At 40.4% G+C, this 27,672-nt stretch overlaps 1 protein-coding gene across 4 annotated transcripts; it reads left to right on the top strand.

The window, feature by feature from the left end:
- The first annotated feature begins 356 nt into the window (after window positions 1–356).
- LOC127777687 (1,4-alpha-glucan-branching enzyme 3, chloroplastic/amyloplastic) lies at window positions 357–26,646 on the top strand. 4 transcript variants are annotated; one of them, XM_052304297.1, is made up of 23 exons: window positions 358–732; window positions 1,506–1,577; window positions 1,704–1,768; window positions 4,336–5,013; window positions 5,490–5,662; window positions 5,739–5,828; window positions 6,781–6,856; window positions 7,316–7,423; window positions 9,539–9,629; window positions 9,749–9,850; window positions 9,973–10,075; window positions 10,395–10,532; window positions 10,747–10,809; window positions 11,660–11,767; window positions 13,471–13,548; window positions 13,663–13,770; window positions 15,124–15,204; window positions 23,036–23,140; window positions 24,429–24,514; window positions 24,617–24,671; window positions 24,781–24,929; window positions 25,754–25,790; window positions 25,867–26,646. In XM_052304297.1, the coding sequence occupies exons 1-21, from the start codon at window positions 434–436 to the stop codon at window positions 24,811–24,813; spliced, it is 2,712 nt and encodes a 903-aa protein (XP_052160257.1). In that variant the 5' UTR covers window positions 358–433; the 3' UTR covers window positions 24,814–24,929; window positions 25,754–25,790; window positions 25,867–26,646. The 4 variants fall into 4 exon arrangements, with proteins under 4 accessions (XP_052160258.1, XP_052160259.1, XP_052160257.1 ...); XM_052304296.1 differs by having other exon boundaries at window positions 25,754–26,642; XM_052304298.1 differs by lacking the exon at window positions 23,036–23,140 and having other exon boundaries at window positions 357–732; window positions 25,754–26,646.
- The last annotated feature ends 1,026 nt before the right edge of the window (window positions 26,647–27,672 follow it).

Here is a 27,672-nt window from a genome sequence, read left to right as displayed (position 1 = left end):
TCGGATAATCTGAATCCGTCGGATATCATTGATACCACATCCGCATCCGTATCCGCATGACAAAATCCGCATCCGCATCCGGCCGGATATCTAACAACCTTTACCATATCCTTACATCGGACGGATTCGGATCGGATCGGATAATATCCGCTCCGTTTTCACCCCTACTGGGTGGAGTCCTGTCTTATACCCCAGTTGAGTGTCTGTGAAGATAGAGCCGTAGGCCCACTAGTCTGCTGCTTACTTTTGCTGTCACAGGGAATGTTTATTTTTGTTGTCACGGGGTTTTCTAGTTATCTGAACATGTTATCCCTCTCCTGAACCCCACCCCCTCGCGCCGGGACCTTATCCCTCTACTAAACCCACCCCCTCCCCCGACCCTTTCCCGTTCCTCCTTCCTCCGGCCGGTGCGGCGCCCCTCCCCTCTCCAACAATGGATTCTTGCGCTCTCTTCCTCTCTACCCCGAGACCACCTCCTCCTCTCGTCCCCGCGCACCGCCGCCTTCCCCTCGCGAGCCGCTCAGGCCTCCGCCGCCGGGAGGGTTGCCCCTGCAGCTGCGCCTCCTCCTCTTCCTCCTCCGGTCGTGCCGGTTCTCAGGACCGCCCGCCCAGGCCTTGGCAGCAGAAGCAGCGGACGCAGCGTCCCGGCCGCGGCGAGGCCATCGACCCAGTCGGCTTCCTCGCCAAGCACGGCATCTCCGACCGCGCATTCGCGCAGTTCCTCCGTGACCGGTACGTTCTCCGAGCGTCTGGTATGGCAGGGTGCAACCTCCGGTTTCCCCTCTGCTAAATTCGTTGTAACTGGTCGACTGATGCCTTGACTGGGTGTTTGTACACATCTCCTTCCATATATTGCTGACAGATTTGCCTGATTTTCCAAAATGGTTGGGATTTTTGTACGCATTGACTAGCTAATTCCCCCTACCGTCAGAAACAGGAGGTGGAAGTGGTTGTGATTTTGTCAAGAAATCGTTGAATTGCTTCCTTGGTAGGGTGGGCTTGATTTGCGTGACTAGTTAGTTATCCATCAGAAAAAGAGGTGGTACTTTTTTTTTCCCCAAATGAGCACACCCTGTTTGCATGCGGTGAGGGAAAGTGGGCAACAACAGCTGACAGCCATTCCAGCTTCTTGGTGGTGCTGGCGAAGTGGCAAAAAAACCCAGCTTCTTAGCACCAGAATCAGGCTGATGGAAGTTCCATAGTTTCAAATTAGGTGTTGAACTGTAGATAGAATTATGGAAGGAGGGGCAAGGTATGGAGATGAACCAGAAGGTTGATGAAGTACAGCCAGAAAAACAAGGAGCTCTGATGAAGTAACACTGCGAGAAGGGAGACAAGGAAGCCAGGAAGGAGAGTTGCTGCTAAGCATGCAACAGACCAGCCTAAATATAGCAGTTTGTGCATTGATTCCATGATAGAACCCAACGTGTGCATCATAAAAGCATCGTATCAGTAAGATCATATGTGAACAGATTCTCTCTTCTTATCTCGCTTTTTATTATTAGGTACAAAGCTTTGAAAGACCGTCGATGGGAGCTGCACTCTCGTCTAATTGATCTGAAAGAGGCATCTTCTGGGTAATTATCCTACAATCTTGGCATCTGGTTTTGTTGTCATTCTTGGGTTCTTTGGTAGTGTGATGTGCCCATTGGCCTGTTCGTGCTTCTTTTTTTTTTTTTCTGTTTTACTTTTTGCTGATATAGGTTTGAGTTAATGGGCATGCATCGACATCGGCAGCACCGTGTGGATTTCATGGAGTGGGCACCAGGTATAGATTATCTTGGAGACAGGTCTGCATTGCTAGTCTGTTATACGGCCATAATTAATACTCTCTCCAGTCACAAAAGAATGTCATCTTAGGATGCATGCTCTCAACACAACTTTGACAATATGCACTGTTTAAAATGTAGGTTTTGGGCACATGAAAATGATATAACCAAGTTTGTGATAACAAAAGCTTTTATTACATTACAACTGTCACTTCTTTTTAGATTTATGCAAAAGAACTAAATATTTAAGATTCTCATTGACCTTTAAAAGTCCAAGGCAACATCCTATTTTGGCTGGATGGAGTAACCTTAAATCTTGATATATGTGTATGAAGATAAAGAACAGAAAGCATGTTTAACTAAATTTACAAGATGATGTGAAAATTGTCATGGAGCTATTTACAACTCTTGTGCGATAATATTCTTAATCCTTTGCTCTTCTGAACAAAATGACGATTGCATTTTGCTGCTATGTCCCCAGCAGAACCAGCTTTAACACACAAAGGCTGTCATGATCATCTGTATTTACAGTTGTAACACATCAACATGTAATCTGTTACGGCCCTGTTTCAAAGGTCGGAGGATAAAAAATAGGCAGCTCGTCCTTGGTTTGCTGGCCAGAGCTTCTCCCTCCACTTTGTCTCTAAGATTCTGCTAATCTAGACTGGACTGGGTCAACGGTCTAACCGATGGGTCAACAGTCGGATCTCATGAACCATACAGTACTTTTAAACAGATTTTAGATAATATTAGCCTAGTTGGTTATCCAATGCAGCGTGAAGCGACAGGTCTTGGATTTGAACTGAGCCTCACACGTAATTTTTAGATGCTCCACATGCTGCATCTGATATTGTGGGTCGGCAGAAATGACCTCTCTGTTTGCTTGGGTGAAAAAAAAAGCCATTGGTTGAACCGGGATTTTCCTGGGTCAACTGTACAAATGGTCCTGATTACTGGACTGGTCTAATCCAGGCCATCATGTTGGTGTGGCTCTTATAACTATGCCTATTAGAGCAGGTATAATAGGGCCGTACCAGTTGGCCACGTTGATTTTGATGGTGGCTGGAGGGGAGAGAGAGCACAAGCCGGTGACTAATTAGTCACTGGCTGCTCGCGCGCTCCTAATTAGTCACTGGCTGCTCGCCCAGTGCAGCCCATGCTGATGCTGCAATCCGTGTGGGTTCCAGCCTTCCAGGCAGCCGACGATGCCAAGTCCGCGGTGTCACTAGCTTGGACCGGTCCTCGACGTTGGCAAGCAACAACAGAATGGAATCTCATTATCTAAAAAACAAGAGAATGTAATCTTGAGGAAGAACTGAAGAAGTCGACCAGTAAAAGAGAAGATGCGCTGGATCTGAGATAGGAAGGACACCACAGGTTGAGGGAGCTCGGCAATCCAGAGCTTTGGAGCTCGGCGGCTCACACCCAAGCACTGTGGCAGCGTGCTCGTCCCACTTGTTACCGAGCTCGGTGACTGCGGATGGCCCATGCCCCACGGAATCTCCAGCTCAATGGCGCTGGGCTCGGACCCTGAGCTAGTCTGTGGCGTTCTTGTCCCCTGTCTCTCAAGATCCGTGCTCCAAAACTGCTCCGATGAGCCTGTAACAATGGAGGTAGAAAAAGAGAAATGGAAGGAAAGATGGAGAACGTGGTGAATGTGGGCCCATAAAGTATATGTTGGATTTGTGCTAGAGCTAGCTGTTGGAGTAGTTGGCTGTATGAATATCTGTAGCTGACATGGAAGTATCACACTGCCACACAGACTATTACAGTAAGCAGCGGGCTATATTATTAGACTTGCTCTTAGAGAAGTGGGAAATACTATAGGATTTACATTATTCTTTTCTTGCTCAATGAAAAAAGAAAGCATCCTGCATACTATGCGATGCTTGACCTGACTAAGAGATAGAAATACTAGAGGGCATAAAGTTTATGCAAAAAGACGACAGCATCCTAAAGAACTATTAGATAACTTAATGATGTAAACGTCATAGTTTTCTTTATACACTAGAAAGCTTGAAATGCTCATTTAAGCAATACCTACTATTTGTGGTTTCTTTCAATTGTCTTATCCTCCCCAAATTAGGTTTTCCCTTTGTATCTACATTACTAACAACTGCTCCCTTCGTCCCTTATACACTCTAATTTTAGCCTAAGAATTTCTCCCACAAAGGCTTTATTAATAGAGTGGGTTCCACTAGAACTCTTTAATGCTACTTCATCCTTTTCTTCTCGTTTTAGTCATCATACCAGTAAAACTCCTTCCTCCTCATTCTCTCTGCATTAATGAAGGGCTTAGTTAACCTCCTACTTAATCTGTCTTTGACTAGCCGAAAGTACAATCTTTTAGTGATGGAGGGAGTATCTCTTCTTTCATGCACCGTTTTTATCAACACGAACATATCTGCCACTTTAAGATATAATCTTATTCGACAATCAAGATGCTACTATGTGATTTATAATTGATATAGTTCTGGGTATTATGTCCTGTTTGTGATTCTTTTTTGTTTTAACATTAACTGAGTATGTGTTACATTTATTTACAGAAAATTGTAATGTCATGTAGGTGCTCGTTATTGTTCTGTAGTGGGTGATTTTAATCAGTGGTCAACTACTGAAAATTGTGCACGCGAAGGTCATTTGGGACATGATGATTTTGGATATTGGACTATCATACTTGAAGATAAACTTAGGGAAGGGCAAGAACCAGATGAATATTATTTCCAAGAGTACAACTACACGGATGATTATGACAAAGGTGATAATGGTGTTGATGTGGAAGAATTGATCCACAGAATGAACGAAGAGTATTGGGAACCTGGAGAAATTAAGTCACAGAAGTCTCGGTTAGAGGTGGTTGCTAAGCTATATGAGCAAATGTTTGGTCCAAATGGTCCACAAACAGAGGAGGAACTAGGTGACATACCTGATCCTGAAACAAGATATAATGAGTGGAAAGCCTTGCAGAAGGATGATTCAGCAAGTTCGTTGCCTTGCTATGATATCATTGATAATGGGCAGGAGTTTGACATTTTCAATGTTGCAACCGATCGAGTGTCATTTGAAAAATTTCAAGGAAAATCACCACCTCTTGCTTACTGGGTTGAAATGAGGAAAGGGCGAAAAGCTTGGTTGGAGAAATATGTTCCAGCAATTTCTCATAAAGACAAGTACCGTGTTTATTTTAACACTCCTGATGGTGGTTTGGAACGCATTCCTGCTTGGGCTACTTATGTTCTTCCAGGTTCTCCCAACTTATCATTGTAATGATATTCTTCTATTATTATAGATTGGCTTGCAATACATGTATTGTCATTGTTACTGTAAGTACTGCAGTTTGTCTCAGTACAATGCTGACTTAATTGAAAAGGTAGTAAATGACGATACGGATTTAGTAAAAGATGTTGTCACATTTTTTTTTATTGCTAGATCTTCATAAATGGCTACAGGTTTATTAATGATTATTATCATTGGTAATTATAAGGTTTGTTGTGATAAGCTGACATGATTACACAAGTTGCATGTTGTTTTCTTGCAAAGATTTTTCTTTAGTTTGTAATATTAATAGTTCTACTTTAAATAGCTCTTGCACTTTGCACATACATTATTAGACTATTTTGTTAAATGTTAATGCCATCTTTACTTGTTGAGCTCACAGCTCTCGTGTTCAATTTTCCAATCCAGGTTAAATAATAATTCAAAATTCTAGTTTTTGTGTAGATGCTGAAGGGAAGCAGTCCTATGCAGTACACTGGGATCCTCCTCCAGAAGAAATTTATAAATGGAGATTTGAACGGCCGAAGGTCAAAGGTTCACTTAGGATATACGAATGTCATGTTGGAATAAGTGGATCGGAGCAAAAAATATCGTCATTTCAGGAGTTCACATCAAATGTATTTCCTAACACCTGCCTTTCGGTGTTTTGTGGTTACTCTTAACTTCATTATCAACTTTTGTTTCTTCCATTAGGTCCTCCCTCATATAAAAGATGCTGGCTATAATGCTATTCAATTGATTGGAATTGTGGAACACAAGGATTACTCTTCTGTTGGCTATAAGGTGAGAATTTACTGATTTAAACAGCATATTGTAATAATATACAATATTTCTCTGTGGTCTTTTTCTGTAGCAAAGATTGGAGTTCAACCACTCGGTAGCAATAATATCACAGAATATAACCCCATAATGGATTCTATCAAACCTTGCTCTCGAGCCCATCATGCTTGTAATCATGTAGATTCACTTATACTTGGGTGGAATCTTGTTAAACCATCCTTTTCCTTGTTGCCATGTAATTGCTTACCCATTCTTGGTACCATTTTCTCTGCAATGTGAGGTAACCTTGTTCCTGCTGTCAGGTAAACACTTTACTGCTTTGAGTAAGCTATCACAAACTGCAAGTCAACTCAACTGGAGTTCCAACAAGACTATAAAGGGCTACCCTTGCCCAAATGGAAGTTAAATTCAATGAACCATTAAAATGCTGGCTATGCTGATCGCTGATAAAATCAAACGAAATGTGGTGTAACCTTGATTCTACAATTGGAAACATACTTATGGTTTACACCTTTACACTTAACCACACTGAGCAGAGCGATATACTTTGTAGTCCAAAACTCCAAATATATCTAAGTGTCTGGGAATATATACAGTGTAAAATGAGATTTTTGAAATATATTCTGCTATACCATACAGTCAGACAATAATAATGAACATCGTAAACTTTTACAAACTAATATACATGGGATCTAATGATGCTTCAGATAACTTTCTAGCTTTCAGGAGGTTTCGGGAGTTATGGAGGAAAAAAACTATTCGTTATAATCAGAGAATTTATGTTGTTAAAATAACTGCCACAATGATTTTTCTCTGATGTAGAATTATGTCCAGAAGCTACACTGTAAATGATTACTGCATTTATAAACAATGGAAATCTTCCACTGTATTCAACTCTTTTTAGAATATTCCATTTCTGTATAGTTGTCTTAGAAAAAATGTGTTGTATTTGCAGGTCACCAATTATTTTTCAGTCAGTAGCAGATTTGGCTCGCCAGATGACTTCAAAAAACTAGTGGATGAGGCACACGGTTTGCTTCTCAAATATAATTATTTTGAGCAACAATGGAAATTCACACAGTAATTTAAAAACTCATGCTTATTCATGTGGTGGTCCTGAGCTTACTGCACGCGTTATATTTGAGGCAGGCCTTGCACAAAACGTTCATTGCATTAAAATATTTTCTGTTTTCTTGCTTTTGGCAAAGTTGAATTTCCAGGTCATAGTAAAAAGAGTATCGCATTTTGATATGTCTAACTGTGCTACTAGGTAGTGCAAAGTGCAATTTACTCTAAAAATAACAATGAAGTCTTTGTGTTTGATATCTTCTTGGTGCTTTTCATGCATTCTGTTATGCATGCAAGTTTGAAATATCACAAGTGGCATATCTGTAGCAAATTGTCCTATAATTTGGTAGCACTATATTATGAAGTGAAACAGTCACAAGAATTAACATCTGTGCCTTTTCACACCCTTGTGGTTTGCTCAGGCCTTGGATTAGTGGTGCTTCTTGATATTGTCCACTCCTATGCATCAGCAGATGAATTGGTTGGCTTATCCCTCTTTGATGGTTCTAATGATTGTTACTTCCACAGCGGTACGTAACATTATATCTACTGCTTTTTGTTCCTTATTGTAAACTTTGTTTTACTGAGGATTATATGTAGAACTATATGTAAACTCTTTTTCTGCTTTTTTATTGTATTGTTTCAATTTGTAAATAATAAGTTTTCATGCACCATGTTTGCTCTATGGCAAATGTCTTACCACGGCTAAATGAGTTCAACTTAATAAACTCAAGAAGGACCATCATCCTTGCTCATAGGAGCCAAATTTACAGTTTTGTTTACAAACATTTATAGGTGGGTTGAACTGCTTAATATGAGGAAAGCATCCTGTTCTTGTAGACCAAGATTAACTTGATAAATAATTGGGTAAATTGGATCCATGCAATTGTAAATTTGCCTATTCAGATAAATGGCATTACAATCGTCTATTTGTAGCTGTGCCACTGAAATTTTACAAAATTAGGACCGTGCTACTGCCATCACATTTTCCATGCTTCTCCTTTTTTTTTTTTTTCGTTTTCTTCCTTTCTCCCGTCGTCTTCCCTCTCCTGTCATCTCTTCCTTACTCGCACCAAACAACGCTCGGTGTAGCGAGGGCCAAGGAGGCGGCGGCTATGGCCAAGGGCGCGGTGACAACGTCCTCCCGGATCTGGGGTGGCCGGGGACTAGGAAGGTGGCGCTCGCACAGACCTGGCCCGCCCGAGCGTGGGGTGGTGTCCAGCTTAGATTGCTAGAGGCGGCGGCTTCAAGGCGCTCGTGCTAGGTGCCGGTGACCTCGAAATCTAGGAGCGACAAGGTGGTCTCCTCCGCTTTTGTGCTCGTTGGCGGGTGACTACCTCCGCTTCCATGCTCGTTGGCGGGCGACCTACTCTAGCGTCGACAAGGAAGGGGACATTCCGGACCTCATGCCGCGGCCGCTCGTCTTCGATCTTATCCCGCTGGCCGGAGAGGACGGGGTTCGCTGTCTGGATCTGCCGGTACAAATGGGAGTGAGTCGACGACAACGATGACGATGATGGCTCTTGAGCCCTCGCGCCCCTAGCCTACTCAAGCACAAGCTCGCCGCCACCTGCCCCGAGCTCCTTCCGCCGGCCGAAGAGGATGGAATTTGCAAGATCCAGCTCGGTGGAGACGCCGACGCCGCAGGAGCAGAGACGAAGGGCGATGATCCCCGGCCCCATCGACCGCCATCCTTCTTGCTCTACCCCTTCCCCTTCAACTGTCATTGCTGATGCCGTGGAGCTCCTCCTCCCCGAGGGAGGCAGAGCTTGCCGGCCAGCGTGGTCAACGCAAGAAGATGGGAAGAGAGAAGGAAGAAGATGGAAAAAGGAGATGGAGGAAAACGTGATGGCAGTGGCACAGTCCTAATTTTGTACTCCCTCCGTCCCATTTTAAGTGCAGCCATGGTTTTCCGCGCCCAACTTTGATCGTCCGTCTTATTTGAAAAATTTTTGAAAAAAAATTAAGAACAAAAGTCACGAGTAAAGTACTATTCATGTTTTATCATCTCATAACAACAAAAATACTAATTATAAAAAAATTACAAATAAGACGGACGATCAAAGTTAGGCACGGAAACTCATGGTTGCACTTATAATGGGACGGAGGTAGTAATATTCTAGTGGCACGACTACGAATAGATGAATTGTAATGACATTTATCTGAATAGGCACATTTGCAATGGCATGGATCCAATTTACCCTAAATAATTTGGTCCAACAGCAGTAGTAAAAGTTAAAACAATAGCAGTCAACATCTAGCATAATATATGATAGGTTACGTTGGCCATACACAGGAAAATAATTGTGCAATTTCCTCTCAACTTGATATTCATTTTGTATATATTGCATGAATTTAATGATTAGTTGGTAGCTGTTTGACCTGATTTGTGCCCTGTGTACTTGCCTGTTCATATGGCCAACTGATTGGTAGAAGTAACATACTGATACTATTAAGTAAAAGGCCCATGAAATTTGTACTGACATGCCTAGCATTAATGTTTAATGCTGCATGTGGTTTGACATGTTGTATTACTTAAATTTCATATGTTCTACACATCTTAAATTTCGTATTTCCCTAAGACTCTGATTTTTTTTATGCTTCTTTGCTACTACAACATCCTTGTTGTAATTGATCCTTGGCAGGAAAACGAGGGCACCACAAATACTGGGGTACCAGAATGTTCAAATATGATGATATTGATGTTCTACACTTCTTATTGTCTAATTTAAATTGGTAAAATCTAAGCATATGCTTTCATGCTGCAGTCTTATGTTCCGAATACTATCAAAATTTGATTCTTTTCTGTTCTATAATCTACCAGTAACTTAAGGACATCTGGCTAATTTTACTAGGTGGGTCACTGAATACCGTGTTGATGGATTCCAGTTTCACTCACTGCCTTCTATGTTATATACTCATAATGGCTTTTCTACTTTCACTGGTGCCACTGAAGAGTAAGTTCTACGCTTTCACTATTTTCCTAAAACATTAGTCACTACATTTCTGCAGTATGTTGTTGTTCTACAATTTTCCAGAACCATATCTGCTCTTCATAATCTTAAATTCTTAATTGTAGGTATTACAATCAATACGTCGACGAGGATGCGCTGATATATTTAATTATAGCAAATGAGATGTTGCATGAGCTTCATCCAGATATTATAACAATAGCTGAGGATGTAAGTTGTTGTTATACTTGGTTTCTTTTCCTGTAAATTTATGTTCACGTCACATAATTATCAGTTTTAGATATGCAGTTTGGTATTGAGATATTGTTATCACCAATGTGCAACTTGGTACTGCCCTTCGGTTGCAACTATTGTAACACTGAGATGCCTGTCTAACAGAGTCATAGGCATACATGCTTTCTATTTAGTGACTGTAGTTCGCTATCTCTACCTATTAAAATGGCTACTAGTTGCAATTTCCAAACTAATATTGTGTTAGTTTGGCATGTGTTGGTCCTTCAGTTTTTTTTACAGTGTTTTGTTTATACAGGCAACATTTTATCCTGGGCTATGTGAGCCAACCACTCAAGGCGGATTAGGATTTGATTACTGGGTCAATCTTTCAATTCCTGAAATGTGGTTGTGGCATCTTGAAAATGTTCCTGAGCAAGAATGGAGCATGAATAAGGTCTGCATGCTATCTAAATATTTTTGCATGCCATCGTTTGTGTTGGGAATTCAGGGTTTCAGTTTATGCATTATTTTCCTTATGGAATTCCATCTTGATGATTATATGCCAGGACAATGGTTTTCCAAGTCTCCAATTATAGTTTCCCTGCATTTGTTATTGTTGAAGTATCATATTTCTTATCCAATGACTATCTTGGACTATGCTGTCACAGATTATGAGAGTACTAGTAAACAACAACAGTAATATGCTATCTTACGTCGAAAATCACAACCAGGTGATACTATTTGCCTAATTTTTTGTCTGTTGTTACTAATTATATCATGTTATTATTACTGTAATCTCTTCTTACTGAATGAAACAGCACAGATCCTGCACTTGGTTGAGAAAACATATAATGTTAATATGTTATTATATCATGCTTAGAAACAGCAAACTTCTATTTCACCATAGTGTAATATTTTTTTACCAAGTCACTTTCTGAGAAACTTGACCAATTTGATTAACTGTGTATAGTGCATTTTGCTACTAGCATATGGTAGCCATTTTTATCCTGGCATATTGGGCTTAATCGCAATAAAAGTCTCAATTATTTCACTAGTGATAATTCTTGTATATTGACACTTTACCTCATTTCCTTAAATTTAGAGATTTGTTCAATTATCTCTCTAGGGCATGGTTTTTTGCCTGAACGTACCTTATAATGACATATGTCGGTGCTCTTTTCTTAAGATGCATATTTTGGTGCTCTCTGCTTAGACATTGCTGAATAGCTGGCTGTATCATAATATTGTGAGATTGGTTTGAACAAGGGCATGGGCAGATGTGTAAAACTCATGCTTCATTGTCTTTTGTACTGATACTATGCTTGCGTAATGCATATATGTCCATGAATTTCAGAATCCTAGTTATGTTTTTTGGAATCCTAATCAAATATGTTTGTAGTTTATGCCTTATGGAGGGACACTCTACCTGGTTTTCTGCATGCTGCTTCTTTACTTTATAGGAATCTTTAGATGTGTGTTCATTCATGAAAAGCCAAACTGAAACATTTGAGAAATATATTCATTATTTATTTTCTCACCAAACTTTGTGATTAGGTTCTCACATCTAATATTTTGGTACAGTCAATATCAGGGCGGAAATCTTTTGCTGAAATAATTCTTTATGAAGGAAAGTGTTCAAATAGTTCTGTTGACAATGATTTGATTTTCAGGGCTTCCTCATTGCTCAATGTATGACTATCCCTAACTTGTAATTTTAATATTGTATACTTTGATTCATTATTGCACCTCTTAATTTCTTTGGTATAGCCCCTGTAGGAAATGATGAAAAATATTTAGTTTACATCGTCAGTTCTTTGCATTTGGTTATGGTAGTGTCATGAACTGAGTTCATGACAGGGAAAACATTAGTTGGAGGTAGGTCGGACGGCAAGAACATGATCAGGTGGCTTCTCATAGCTGCCCCTAACATGTGATACTAATAGGTATGCTAACAAACAAGAGATAAGCATTTGATCTGAACTAATTTTAAGATGAGGAAATATCTAGATGAGAAGCATTCTTGCCTTGCTGCATGGCTGGCCCAGTAACTAGGGATACACATAGGTCGACTCGAGGTCCGACCCATGGCACCCAAGGTGATAAATTACAGGCCGGGTCAAGCTGACCCACGTATCTTTGCTTGACCCATTGACTCATGGAACCTCATGCATTGACCCATTGACCCTGACCCCTTGTGCATTCAGGCGCAGCTTGCAAATCAACGCACAAACCAGCAGATCCCATGCATGCGAGCAAACCAATTGATGCGGCACAGAGAAATGCTTCTGAAAATCTGAGCAGACAAACACAATCTGAGCATATAAACTCATACATAGCAAACCAATTGCTCTGAATTTTTTCACTCAAGAATGGATCTGAATACAATCAGATGAAAATCCCACACTTGACCTATAGCAGATGGAGAACAGTCTGCGCACCTAGCAGTGGCAAATCGATCCATCTGAGCCAACCCTTTCTTCAGTGGTAGCCAGGAACGATGGCGCAGGGCCGAGAACAGCGCAGGGACGAGGTGGTAGGACAAGGCACTGGGAGGTGATGCAGATGGCGGTGACGGCTGAGCATCTGTGCATACTCAGTAGGAGGCAGGTGGGTCGACCCACCTCTATATGGCCATGGTGGGTCAACCCATGCTGACCCATGAAGGCCCCGTTTAGTTCCCAAACAAAAATTTTTCACCCTGTCACATCGAATGTTTGGACACATGCATAGAGTATTAAATATGGACAAAAAAAAAAAACTCGTTACACAGATTGCGTGTAAATTGCGAGACGAATCTTTTAAGCCTAATTGCGCCATGATTTGACAATGTGGTGCTAAACATTTGCTAATGACGGATTAATTAGGCTTAATAAATTTGTCTCTCAGTTTACAGGCGGAATCTGTAATTTGTTTTGTTATTAGTCTACGTTTAATACTTAAAATGTGTGTCCGTATATCCGATGTGACATGCCAAAAATTTTCATTCGCGAACTAAACAGGCCTGAAATTTGATGGGTAAACCCATGTGAGTTTGACCCCATATTCCCACGTGCATCCCTACTAGTGACCTGCTACACATAGAGCCCATGCTCCAAGCCTATGACAGTAGCGCACTGCTGTGTGTCAGTGCAGATGGTGAACATTATTGGCCACATGCTGGTCAGGTAAGGTTGCCTGAATTATTTTGGCCAACTTTAATATTCATAGCCTCAAATCCAACCTAGCTCATCCTCTAAGCAAGCTGTAGCTCAGCTGGACTGGTATGAGATAAGGGACCTCTGTGTTTATAGGCTTTCTGTATTTATTTTATTTTATGACATTCCTTGGCATAGGAATTGATGAGCAATAAATTTTACGTTCTGCCAAAAATAATCTTCTTTCACATGTTTCAGATAATCAAACTAATTACTTTTACAACAAGTGGTGGTGCATATCTCAACTTCATTGGAAATGAATTTGCACATCCAAAGGTGAGGTACCTACATTACATTCAGAATTTGACAGCCTTACTTCAATTTCAATTTTGAGCTTGATCTCTCATTTTTTGCAGTAGACCTTCTAAGCATTTTTTGTTATTATTTCAGAGAATTGAGTTTCCTATGTCAAGCAATGACTATTCCTTCCGCCTAGCTAATCGGCAATGGGAACTGCTGGACAAGGGTGTCCATAAACATATATTCAATTTTGACAAGGTATGTAATTACAAGTTAGGAGGCAAGGAAAACAGTCTTTGCTGAAAACATGTGACATCTGTTAACATGTAATCTCTGAATCAGTACTACTAGGTGAAACCCCGCGCATTGCTGCGGGAATTTAGTATGAAGATATACATTGAAACATTATGTGAATTATGTTGGATGATAATTTAACATGTTTGTATTTGAAAAGCTCTTAAATTATAAAAACTACAAAGATATAACATGTTTGCGTGATGTTTAAATGTGATGATTGTTAGTGGATGATGATGTGACATCTTGTTAATTAGTGGATGATGATGTAGCATCTTGTTAGTGGATGATGATGTGGCATCTTTGCATATTAAGCTTAAGGAGTTAGTGGGGGATAACTTTATAGTAAGATAGGATTAGTAGTTCTTCCTTAGCTAGTAAGCATAGTATAGGTCAGTAGAACCTTTTCCTTCTCCAATAAGCTAGACTTGCTAGTAAGTCACGTATGTTTTTCCTTGGTCAGCAAGTCAAGTAGTCTTACACAGTAAGCTTTCTTAGCCAACAAGGTGGTGTTTGAATCTCCTGAAGATGAAGATGAAGATAAAGATTAAGTGTTTCACGCAAAATGAGGTGGTAATAACGTGTGATTAATTGAGTTTTAATTATTACAAACTTGAAAAATAGATTAATCTCATATTTTAGAACAACTTTAATATAGAAAGTTTTCGCACAAAACGCACCGTTTAGCAGTTCGAAAAGCGTGCCACTTTTATCCAAAAGTTTATCTAGTTTTTGTTGGAGAAAAGTCTAGTAGCTGCTGCCTCCACATGTACTATATGTATGCCAATATGCAATGCAAGCTAAGCTTTTCAGCAGCACATAATCAAGTTTTCAGCTAGACTTTAGGTTACCAAACATCCAGTTTTATCAGCGGGTCCTAAAATATTTGGATTTGTATAGAGAATCAACACCCTTTATTACAGAAAATGAGCTATACATGTTGACCATAGAGACATTTTTGTGTTTTTGTTGCATTTTCCCCAATAAAACAAGTTCTGAGTTGAAAACTTTTGAACAAAATGGTCTGATTTATTTGTCATAAGCGTCAAGGGTGACCCCCCCCCCCCCAAGAAATGCACTGTAGATAGTAGATATTGTACGACTCATAGGGCATAGGAAAAACAAGTCCTGGATGTCCTTTCTGGTTCTTGATACCGAAAATAAGTTTTTAATGAATCTGATGTTTCTTCAGAATTTGTTTTCTATTACAATAACAAAAGAATCTCTTTTATATTTCAACTATTGATGGCTGGCTCAAAACATTGTTGTGCTATGAATGTGAATGATTTGAACTAACACGTACCAATTTCATCCCAGGATATCATGAGCTTAGATGGCAAAGAGAGGCTAATTTCTGGGGGTTCACCCATTGTTCATCACTGTGATGACACTAGCATGGTATGTACATCTTTTGTTAACAGAAGATCAAACCTATTTTACAAACTAATAAAGGTGATGCTTTTTTTGTTCTTTTATTTTGGTAACTTTATCATTTTAATCATAGTATTAATTATAAACATGCATAATGTTGGATTAGGGATAGAGAAAGCAAATATGTGAACAATTGTACCTTTTAACCCCAAAAATACAGTATGTTGTCGTACCAGTTTAAAAGTAGGCAATATCAGTAGAAGAGAAGCAGAAAGGTGGGGAAACTCTCCCTACACTTAGGCCTTGTTTAGTTTGTGAAAAGAAAATTTTTGGGTGTCACATCGAACGTTTGACCGGATATCGGACACGAATGAAAATACTAATTTCATAACTTGCCTGGAAACCGCGAGACGAATTTATTAAGCCTAATTAATCCGTCATTAGAACATGTGGGTTACTGTAGCACTTATAGCTAATCATGGACTAATTAGGCTCAAAAGATTTGTCTCGCAATTTCCATGCAAACTATGCAATTAGTTTTTTATTTTATCTATATTTAATGCTCCATGATGTGTCTAAAGATTCGATGTGACGTTTTTGGGAAAAAAAATTTGGAACTAAACAAGGCCTTAAAATGCCCTTTAACAACTATCATCCCTCTAAAATGCATAGCATATTGCAATACCATTGCATTTGATAGGGTTTCCAATCAACATAAATAATCCGTAGTCCGAATCTTGAAAAATTGAAATTGTTGTTGTTGTGTGCAACTCTAAGAAAAATTTCATGTTGATCTTTTCCACTTCAAAGATTATTGCAGAAACAAACTTGGTGTTATCCTAGTCCATCAATCATAATAAGGTGTTTTACACACTGATTTACTGAGGAGAGTGTTTAACATATGCTCTGCTTTCTTTAAAGCTTCCATCCATAAATTATCTGCTAAACTAGAGTGGGTTAGTATACTCCGTACCAAGTCCATAAGGTTATAAAGTTATACCTTTCAGCTGCTCCATATTATTGAGATTTGTCGGGCATGGAATATTAAACCACTATTCCATTTTCTTCAAGATACTTAGTCAAAGAGCCAGGAATTTTTCATAAGGTGCATTTTCCAATGACACAATAAAAAACATCAAGGCCTGAAACGGGAACTGAAGCTAAATTCGTTCTCATGGATGGGACATAGAGAACATTATTTAGATGAAGGATGAAGCCGCTTTCCAAACTCAATGAAAGTTATCCAACAACCTATACTTCAGCCTCTTGACCATTAGCGACTCTAAGCCCCCCCCCCCCCCCCCCCCCCTTAAGCTCTCTTGGGCCCCCCCTTGTTATGGTCCTTATGGAATGGAATGCCTGCATAGAGTTAGGGACATGCACAGGCAGCACTTGAATCAACCCACCATGACATGTGGAAAACCAGTATAGCAGTATACCGAGTAAATTGCATCGCCGGTACACGAACTTGTTAGGTGGGTGCAATCTAGTGCACGGACTTGTAAAATGCTCGTTTTGGTGCATAAACCTGTCTGGTGCGTGCGGAGGAAGGCGAAAATGATACTACATTGCTAATCTTATTGATTTAGGGCATATATCTGAGAAGGTTGCTATTAGACATACACCTCTTCAATAAAAAAATAGAATATGATATAGTGATACTAGAAAATGATTAAAAAAACGAGCAATGGTATAAAGGTTAGAAATATATGAAATTCATCATTTCCATGGTGAAGAATAAAGTAGAGACCAAATTTATAAATATTGAATGTCTTATGCATACTCACTACACGTATGCATGCCACATCCTAATCAACATCACTTCATAAAATTAACATTATCAAGTTATTTTGGTTATCATTCGCACGAACTAGACAAATTCGTGTACTGAAACGAGCATTTTACAAGTTTATGTACTAAATTGTACCCACCTAATAAGTTTGTGTACCACCAATACAATTTACTCGCAATATACCATTACCCTTCTTGGGGAGCCACTGATGGAAGCCAGCACAATCCTTATTGCAGAAGCGACAGGTCATGACAGTTAGGTGTGGTGGGAGACTCACACCCCCCCCCTCCCCCCCCCCCCCTTCCCCCCAAAAAAGGAAAAAAAAAGAGTTGATTTATTCTGCCTTAAGAGATAAATGCAGCTTCTCTTAGCCTTTGGCTCCTCTTCAGTGAACTTCCCTTTTGCTTTTGTGCCGCTAACCGTACGAGCCAAATCCCTTCCTCACTTTAATTTTGTTTCCAAGTTGAGTAATCAACTTGCTCATGGGCCACTTTTCCTTCTGCATATTGTAATTAATCTTAAATAGACCATACTCAGAAGGCAAGGAAATCATAATAAAGTGGAGCAAGAAGCCATGTCGTTCATCTCCATGACATCCTCTCTTATGCTGCAAGAGCCATCAACTTAGTAGTGATCATCATGATGAGAGTGTTAGCATAAGCTTTTGAGGAGCTTCTGAATTGCTCCTCAATTGAGGCTAGGTAATTGATATCATTCTTGGACTCAGGAATTGCTCCCTTTAAGCGTGCTGATGGGCCTGCTGCCATCAGCAGCTAGGATAGAGGGGGACAGTCTTGCTGGTGGCACAGCCGAGGGCACTTGCATTTGTTTTGGTTCTCGGCTTAGCATAGAGGTTGGAGTGGGTTGCAGCGTCCAGCGAGCCGCGTGGGACAGACAGCTTAAAACCCACACCCCTTAATATGTGTAAGCCATATGATTTTGTGGGATTTCTTTGCATGGGTGGCTGGCAGGTCAGCAAAGTGGCTGCCCTACTTGCACCTGTAGCATCAAGTGGGATGCCCACGACCCTGCAGGTGTGCAGCCGTGTATGTATGAACTTGAGCATGTCGGATTGTTGAGGCAACTAGTTAGCATGCACGTGCAAGGCACGTTTTGACATATACTTTACTAACGATTACAAAAGTAGAGCAATGAGTGTGGCCATTTTCTATGCAGTACCCTCCATATGAATTCTCCGTAATAACAGAGTTTCATTTCTACGCTTCCAAATAAATTCTTCATGATAAAGAGAGTTTCGTAGTCGCTCCATTCTAAACTCCAACAAGATATAAATTTTTTCTCGATTTCCGTTAGTATGTTCTTTAAACTGCTAAACGGTGTGTTTCGTGCGAAAACTTTCTACATAAAAGTTGCTATAAAAAAATCCATTTTTTAAATTTTTAATAATTAAATTTTAATTAATCATATGCTAATGACTTGTCCTGTTTTGGTTGCGCATTTAATCTTCATCCTTGTTGAAGAATCGAATGGGACCTAAGGTTTCATACAAAGATGCATCCACGCCAAAGAATCACATCATCATGGTTAAGAATGCATCCCCCACATCATCATATCTTATGGTTAAGAATGTAAACTGTTCAGGGGAAACGGGTGTTGTCAGTGTGTTGGTAAACATGAAAATCAGGAAGCATAGAGCATAAAGGTTTGAGTTTCAACAAAGTTAGCTCAATAATTTTGCTATAACAGTGAGCGTAAGCTTCAATTTTTCATGTGAACTTATACAGTCAATTGGATGATAGGCAGTTAAACAAATTATCCATGCCGGGATTAGATTAAAAAAATCAACATATACTGCTCTGTCTCACTGCAATGATCAGTCATACAATATATGATAGATGCATTTTTCACACATAAGTACCAGCAAATATTACAGTGGAACTGGCCGAAGTGCTAAACATATCGTGCATGTCAGATTATGATGCATTCTAATATGATAGGAAGTGAACATATGAGTAGTAAACTTGCTTGCATATGCCTACAATGTTGCCACTGAGTTCAGGGAAAAATAAACGTTTCAGTTAGGATGAAATGATCAGAAAAAAAAAACCCCTAAATAAAGGAAAGATCAACAAACATTGAATGTTGGAACGGTGCTGCCCACTGTAGGTTGTTATGCTTTCTCGACCTCACCAAATAGACCTAGAACGTAACAATGCTTTGCTCCCTATCCAGGTAAGCCAGAGAAGTAATATAATCCAACATCTCTAATTGTGCCAAGAGATTGCCTTGGACCTGGCACACATGGAAGGATAGTAAATGGAGTATTAATCCCTACAGATATAGGTTGTTTGCAGCAATTGAAGCCTCACATCATACTACATTTGAAGTCCCACCGACCTACATATGTAATCACAGCCAGAGAAAGATAAAAAGGCTAAAATAATAATAAGCAACACTTGCTTAATAGACCGCAGACACTGGAGTTTCCAAACATGGTAGCTTCCTTACTTGAAACAACTTCTACATGAACTAAAATTGAAAGTTCTAACAAAGAGAATTGTTCAAGACTTGAATTGTATACCTGTAGAATGATTGAGTGCTCACAAGTCATAGGAGAGTCACTATACAATTTAATTAATACCTGCAGGATATAGTACTATAGTAGATCATATGCTTTCGAGACAATTACTTCTAAAAGCAGAGAGAAGATATCGATACTTTCTGAACATTGAGATATATAAGATAAGTTTCTTAACATAGATAGATTTCTCCAAGTGAGCCACCATTTAACCTTGAGTATCAATCAATCTACACAACGCATTGTATAAGTCAGCCTAAGAACTTAGGAGATTAACATGCCCTAAAATTAATGCAGAGATAACTACCGTAGCATTACTTTTTTCTACAAAAGAATAACAAATATGACCTTCTTTTCTCAGCATCAGCACTACACAGAACAAAAATAGTTTGAAGAAAATAGGTAAAACAATAAATCTGATCTCCTGTTCTATAAGCTGAATTCACCCAAAATTACTGCAAAAGATGAACATCATCATCATCTAGTGCATTCAGTATAAGTTTCATTATTCAAAAAAAAGAGAGATAAAGATGTAAATATTTGTACAATATACAATTTAAATGATAATCGTACTGAAATTCAAAAGACCACAATTTCATCGTTTATGTTCCCACACCTAAAAAAACAAATTATCAGATTTTTCAAATCTGCTAGCTCATATTATGCTTAAAGTGATACACTATTGAACAAAGATCCAATGAAATGAGTTGTTCATGCCCAATATGTTGTGGCAACACACTGCTACATTCAAGCAGTAATATTTTATTTAGAAGAGCAAAGAACAGGGGAGACTGGGAAATTTTCATAGCATGAAACTTTGTAACACTTGAGATGCACCCTAAATTTTTTCTCACTAAAAAAAGTTTCAGTGTATCATCTCAGCTCTGAAATTAACCAATACTTGATGTTAAATTAACATATCTGTGTAAGCATCAGAAAGCATAAAAGCTATGGTAGTTATTCATTCATGTATTTCTAGAGCATTTATTTAGAGCAGGAAAAGTGCCCATATGTTATTTAATTAGCATTTCACATTTTCAAAATTCAAATTTTTAGTATCGAATTACAAAATATAAGCACATAATCTTACTGTCATCACCAAAGTGTTCCTCTCCACTTAACTTTTTGTATATACCAGTATAGTGTGGTGCAATTGCAGCAAATAGTTTTATTGTTAACAAGCTAAAGCAGAGGATGCAACAGCAATGATTTTATTATAGAGCCAGAAGCCACAATATAATTTTAAAACCTAATTTGGACACAATGTATTTTTGCTCTAGCATAAAGAGGATGAACAATTCACCTCATTGTCGATATTGTTGTAGTCCACTCATTTCCATTAGAGAAACTATATTCAGTCAGACACAAACCAATTGAATGGCATTCGGTTTCTGTGACACCGCAATCAGAATGTGGGCATGTATGTGGTTTTAGTTTAATTCAGCAGAGAGAAAAATCATATGTATACATTACCAGAAGTTAGCAATTGAAGACCTTCCAAAATCTAAGATGAAAACCAATGGGTACATCTGAGATGCAATCCAATGGGTAAATCTGAGATTAAAAAATGAAAGTTAATCAGAGTCCATTATCCATATCAAAACCATTCTGGACTTTGGTGAAGTTATAAAGGAAAATATAATTTCAGCTGGAATCCAGCAATATATTATAAGGAATGACATGCATCTTTTTTATTATGATTGAGCAGAGGGAGAAATCAGTGTACGATATTGTATACTTAACTAAAAATCAAAGGTCAGCTAATTAAAAAATATAACCAAAACATTCATGCAGATTTATACCGTTGGACTCAATACTTCAGCATTTAGGTAATCAGAATCTGGGTATGTATACTGGCTAAATGAAATCTGAGGGATCAAGCGGACTGTATACCTCCACATGAAATCTGCCATTGGCTTACAACAAATTCAGATAGAAATGAAATCAGAATAATATTTGTGCTTACCTTCCAAATCCATCTTGAAATCAGCATAATATTTGTGCTTACCTTCCAAATCCATCTTGAAATCAGCATAATATTTGTGCTTACCTTCCAAATCCATCTCTTCTAACATCAGTGCTTTCAGAATGTGTCTGGTAGGAGAGCTCTTTTGATATTAATGTAGAAATTGATAATATCCCAGAAGAGAATTGGTAGCCCAAACTGAGTCTGCTAACATTGATTCGTAGCCCAAACTGAGTCTCCTACCAGTGAGAATCAATAGCCCACACCTTTCAGAAACCCGCTGCATATGAAAGTCTAAATCTCACAACAAATGAGCAAGTTCTGACATCGATGCCCAATCAACATCGAAGGTATACACAAAATTGCAGCTAACTCATGGGGAATAGCTCAGGACCAGTAGGCATGGGGACTGGGGAGTCTCGTGAATCCCTTCGACACCAGGCACCCCTCCACAGCGCCACCCCTCATCCACTTCGTCAGCGCTAGAGGGTTTTGTCACATCATGAGACAGCAGTGGCAGCGGAAAAGCGGAACAGCGATTCGGCCGAGGGCGACCGGCGCGACATCTTCACATGGTGGCGGTGGAGAGCAACCTAGGATGTGGCAGAGTTGGATGCGGTGATGAGGGGGCGCAACGGGGTGGACGCCTCTCACGACGATGGTGGCGCAGTGGAGGCGGTGATGGGTCCGACGTCCGAGCATCAGGGAAGGTCCCTCACAAGGCACCATCGTGAGACAACGGCGGCGGCAGCGGCGGCAAGGGAAGAGTGAGGACGACAGCGGGGGATCGGCGGAGGCGACGGAGGTGGGAAAGGAGCTCCGTGTCGCAGCGTGGCACACGGGATTTGGAGGATGCGGGGCAGCGGTAGGAGTCATCAAGGAGCGAGCGCGCGGAGTTATCGTGCGGGGGCGAGGGTGCGGGCGGAAAGTGTGGTGGAGAGGATAAGATCGCCGAGGATGGAATCGGATTGATAGATGAGATTATTTGGCTTAACAGATGGATGGTAGGGATTGATCTAGTTGATTTGGCCTGTAGGATTGGAGGGGTACAACTCCTTTTTATATTACTATAGATGTGGGGTGCTCACGCGATGTAGGATCCTCATGAACTCTGTTTGTGCTGTCATGAAGGACAAAGAGTTCCCCTAGTTCAACATGGGTGCTGGTAGCAGCTGCTATCCTGCAGATAGTGACACACTGCTGGTAGCGGCTGATTTTTCTCCCCTGATATTGAGTTGACGGGGTTAAATTGGACTATTTTCCTTATCTGAACCGGTCTTTGTACTTGAAGGGGTAGAATACTGTCTCACAGGGGATTAAGTAGACTATTTCCTCGTTTCAACAAAGTATCAACATTCTGATCCACGTAGGCACCTGAACTGAGCGCCTGATGGGGACAAAAGGGTTAAGTACACATGTTGCAGAGGGAACAAAAGGGAAAAATATGTGGAGGGGCCTAGAGGGAACAAGTACACATTGTACTCTTGAGTTAAATCATGTTATGTCTGCATTCAGTTCCTTTTTTTTTACTTCGGTGTTAATTATAGTACTCATATTGCAGATCATATCTTTTACTAGAGGACCTTTCCTTTTTGTTTTCAATTTCAATCCTGACGCCTCCTATCAGCTCTATTCTGTTGGTGTGGATGAAGCTGGTGAATATCAGGTAACTAATGCTGTTTGTATGAACTTATTCTTTTATAAATATGCAAGTGGCAGGCACATATAAAAATGTTGGAGCACCTGACACTTTGATAAATAAAATGAATATGTAAAAATGTAAAAACTACTCGTAGTGATATTTTTACCAAAATACTCTCTTTTTTTTTTACCAAAATACTGCAGGTGAATTTGTACTTTTGTTTCTCCTCACTAGTTTTCGGTTTAAAAATGTATTTTTTTTCCTCGAAAAAGCAGGAGAGCTGCATTTCATTTCACTAAGGGGAAGAAAAAAACAATACAAAAACACAACACAAAGAAAAGCAAAAAATAAAAATAAAAATTACAAAGTAGGAGTACCCGAGCCCTCCTACCGAGACCCACACACACTAGACTACCCGGGGAACTTAGTTGCCTAGGTTAGCCGTCCCACTAAGGAGCTTTTGAAGGCAAGAAGCTCCAGCAACACCCCAAAGATGGCCCTCGTTTTCTATCACTTGCAAGACTGTTGCTACTCTAGGATTGGCGTCGTTGAAAACACAGTCGTTGCGGTGCTTCCAAATCTCCCAAGCTAGTAAGGTTACCAAGGACTTGATCCCTTACCTCACCTCCTTCGGCCGGTTCTTGGTTGCTTGGCTCCACCACCTCAGAAAGCGGTCGGTAGAGGGCTGAGGCGCAGCCTCGGCTAACCCTAGTCTCAAGAAGATTGCCATCCAAACTTGGCGAGAAAAAACACAAGAGATCAAAATGTGTTGGATGGATTCTTCACTTTGATCACAAAGGGGACAGATCACTGAGTGTTGCAGCCCATTTCAAAAATGTAATTACATAGGGTGACAAGAGAAACTCTATCAACTCTTAATTTTCTACTTCTTGTACTTCTTGGTTTTGTGCTTCATATTTTTTGTTATTTGCACCCAAATGATAGTTTGCTGTTTAGATTTGTCAGTTGAAACTAATTGACATGGGATAGAAGTGTGTGAAAGGACTAAATGCTTATAATCTAGGCTTGATGCATACATCAGAAAACTTTGCCATGATAGTTAATGACTTGATGCTTTAAATCCTGAACAGTTTGTTTCATGCCTCGAGAAAATCTTGAAATTTTTATTAGCTCATTACTAATGCTGAGAATAAGAACAACTATTAGATTCTTGAAGTACTTGAGTCTGAATTTATTGAACAATTGCGGGTGTGGATTTTCAGAATCAGCAATGGCATGTATTTTATATCTGTTTGCTCTTTAGAGTTGTGTTCCCAGCACTGAAGTTATTGTGCTTCTATCATTTGGCCAGCTTATATTGAACACAGATGAAACTAACTATGGTGGACGTGGGGAGCTGACGAGGAATCAATATATGAAAAGAACCAGTGACAATAGGTGCTGTTTTTCAGTTTTCATATGATATACATTGTGAGTTTATTATTTTATCTGGAGGTATCCATATTTTGCAATCAAATAAGCATTGTTACTTTCATATAGGGTTGGTGGTTGCCGCAACTCCTTGGAATTGACATTACCATCTAGGAGTGCTCAGGTGGGTGGGTGTAAAGATATGTGATGCCAGAACTCCTTGGAGTTGGTGGTTGCCACAGCTCCATTACAACAGATATGCTTCTCTTTTAAAAGAATACACACGCTTGCAGGTATACAAGTTGGTCCGAATTTTGAGAATTTAGATTCTCAAGGATGAGCATTGTTGATAGACCAAGCAATTCGTGTCCTCAGAAGACGGAACTTCTCTGTTAATATCTGAACTCTTGCAAACTTAAAGATTCGCATGGCAAAAACTGAGGTAATGGGTACTTGCGGTTTTTTCCCCATGTAATTATGATCTGCATTGATAGGTTTATTAACAATGCATTTTACTGCAAACATCATCCCAGTGACATGGAAACTCACTTATGTTTTCATATGCCCTTTTTGACTGAATGCAATTCTGACCTTAGCTTTGTCTTAAAGAGAATAAAAGAAAGTAAAACATTTTTTTTTTCATATTCGAGCATATTTATCCTATCATCCACAGACTGGAGTGCTTTGCACAGTGCAATGGTAGGTATGTCAAAAAATTTTGCACATGCAGACTCCTAGACAGACAAAAAAAATACAACTAGAACAGTTCACGTCAGTTACACACTTAACTACATGACTGCTACCTCCGTCTCAAAATAAGTGCACTCGTGGGAATACCTGTCCAACATTTGACCGTCCGTCTTATTTGAAAAAATTATAAAGAAATTTTAAAAAATTAGTCGCACATAGAGTACTATTCATGTTTTATCATCTGATAACAATAAAAATACTAATCATAAAAGAAAATCAAATAAGACGAACGATCAAACGTTGGACATGAATAGTGCAAAACCGCACTTATTCTGGGACGGAGGGAGTATAGTCCCGTTCTTTTCTCTAACATGAGTTGGATGGAGATTAAGATTTTCGTGGCACGCGTTTCAAACTGCTAAATGGTGTGTTTTGTGCGAAAACTTTCTATATGAAAGTTGCCCTAAAATATCATATTAATCTATTTTTCAAGTTTGTAATAATTAAAACTCAATTAATTATACGCTAATACACCCCGTTATATGTAATAAACATAATCTTCATCTTAATCTTCAGGGGAAAAGAACACCACCGGAGTGAGAGGATCCTTCAGGTATGAATGTCCATGCAGATGCAGATTGTTGGGTTGATGTTCGACGTCTCTGATTTGACCTTCTGTTTTGTGCTAGTGTGGTACAATATGAAGTATTGCAGTATTTATTTAGACCTCAAATTGCCTGTTCTGCTCACTCGTGTACCCTGATTCCATGCCTAGTGTGGGCGTGGCACTGTGGCTAGTTTAATCAAGGATGCTATAGAGTATATAGACTCATAGCTCCACAGTGAAACGCTCATAAGGAGGGCTATTAAAACTAATAAGGCTTCGTTTATTCCAGCTGGTTCCCAGCTCCTTTGCCCTCATTTTCTCCATGCACGTTTCCAAACTGCTAAACGAAGTTTATATATGAAAGTTGCTTAAAAAAATCATATTGGTCCAATTTTTTTAAAAAAATAACTAATACTTAATTAATCATGCGCTAATGGATCGTTCTGTTTTCCGTGCGTACTGTTCGTGTTGGGTACACAGGCTAACGAACGTAGCCGTAAATATAGGCCAACTTGTCATCCACACCATAATAGATAGCGCTGTCCAAAGAAACCTGTAGAGCATCTTCAACAAATTGGCTATTTTAGACTCTCCAAATGCCTATTTAGCCAATTGGCCAAAAATTTAGAGTCATATTTGCCTTTTACTCTAACAGTCTCTCCATCCCACTCTCCAATCTTTCAGTGGGTCCCACATGTCAGTCTCTCACTTTTTTTTCCTTCCCTCTATCTTCCCCTTTTCGTGAGCCGCCGGCGTGCGGACGAGGCGGCCGTGGGAGGTGGTCGACGGAGGGGGCCGCCGTGCGGGGACGAGGAGTCCGACGGCGCTAGAGATGAGAGAGACGTGGCGGCGGACACGATGATGTCGGCGGACGCGGTGACGTTGGCGGCGTCGCTGGTCGGGCCTTCTCTAGCGCGCACGAGCGAGCACCTCCGGAGGCCGGATACGCCGCCCACGGCGCCTCCCACCACCTGCGTGCTTCTCTCTGCCGCCGATCCGTCGCCGTGCGCGCGGGCCCACCCGGCACTGGATCTGCCACGCGCGGCCCTCCCGGCGCTAGATCCGCCGTCGTTGTCGCCGAGCCGCCGCCACCGCTCCTCCTCCTCGTCGTCGACGAGCCGCCCCTCCTCGTCACCGAGCCGCCGCTGCCGCTCATCTTCCTCGTCGTCAGCGAGCCGCCGCTGCCGCTCCCGCTTCCTCCTTCCTCCGCTCGGGCTGAGACGAGGCCGGCGATGGATGCCGCCGCTGCTGCATGCGCTCGGCAATGGAGGATGTGCGTGGAGAGAGAGGGAAACCGGCGTGGGTCCCCCGGATGGCTAGCCGGCTTGGCTGGCCAAGTTTGGCCAGTGAGGGAGGCAGTTTAGCTAGTCAGATGGCTTAGCCATTCAAATAGCTAGTCTGTTGGAGTACAATTTTTGTCCAAAATTACCAAATTTTAACTTGTAGAGTGAGATAGCAATGCTCTTGGAGATGCTCTTAGTGGAGGAAGGCCTCCTATGGATAAGAGGTATAGAGCTAAAGAATACTACAACTCTGGTACAGGCAGACAATGATTAGTTCGAAAGTAAGCTGTGGTACAAAAAGTTTTTGTTTTGGTAAGAACATATAACTTTAACAGCATATGGCATGAATATCTAATTCAAAACTTCTTTGACCTGCCAAGTTTCTCCTTTTGTGAACTTCAGATTATGTACAAATACAGCGAATTTTGACTGTTTGAGTCCTACAATAGCGTTAACAAGTTGTACTTAAGTTCAGCTTGTTTCACCATCTCCGGTTTGCGGTGCCTTTTTAAGCTTCATATGTTGCAGCTGCGATGTAGAATGTTTTCTCATATGTGCTACCATTAATTTTGACATTTTCCGCAGGTCCAATTTTGTTGCATTGC

Source organism: Oryza glaberrima, chromosome 6 (genome assembly GCF_000147395.1).
Source record: "Oryza glaberrima chromosome 6, OglaRS2, whole genome shotgun sequence".
NCBI lineage: Eukaryota > Viridiplantae > Streptophyta > Magnoliopsida > Poales > Poaceae > Oryza > Oryza glaberrima.
This window is presented reverse-complemented; position numbering and strand designations above follow the sequence as displayed.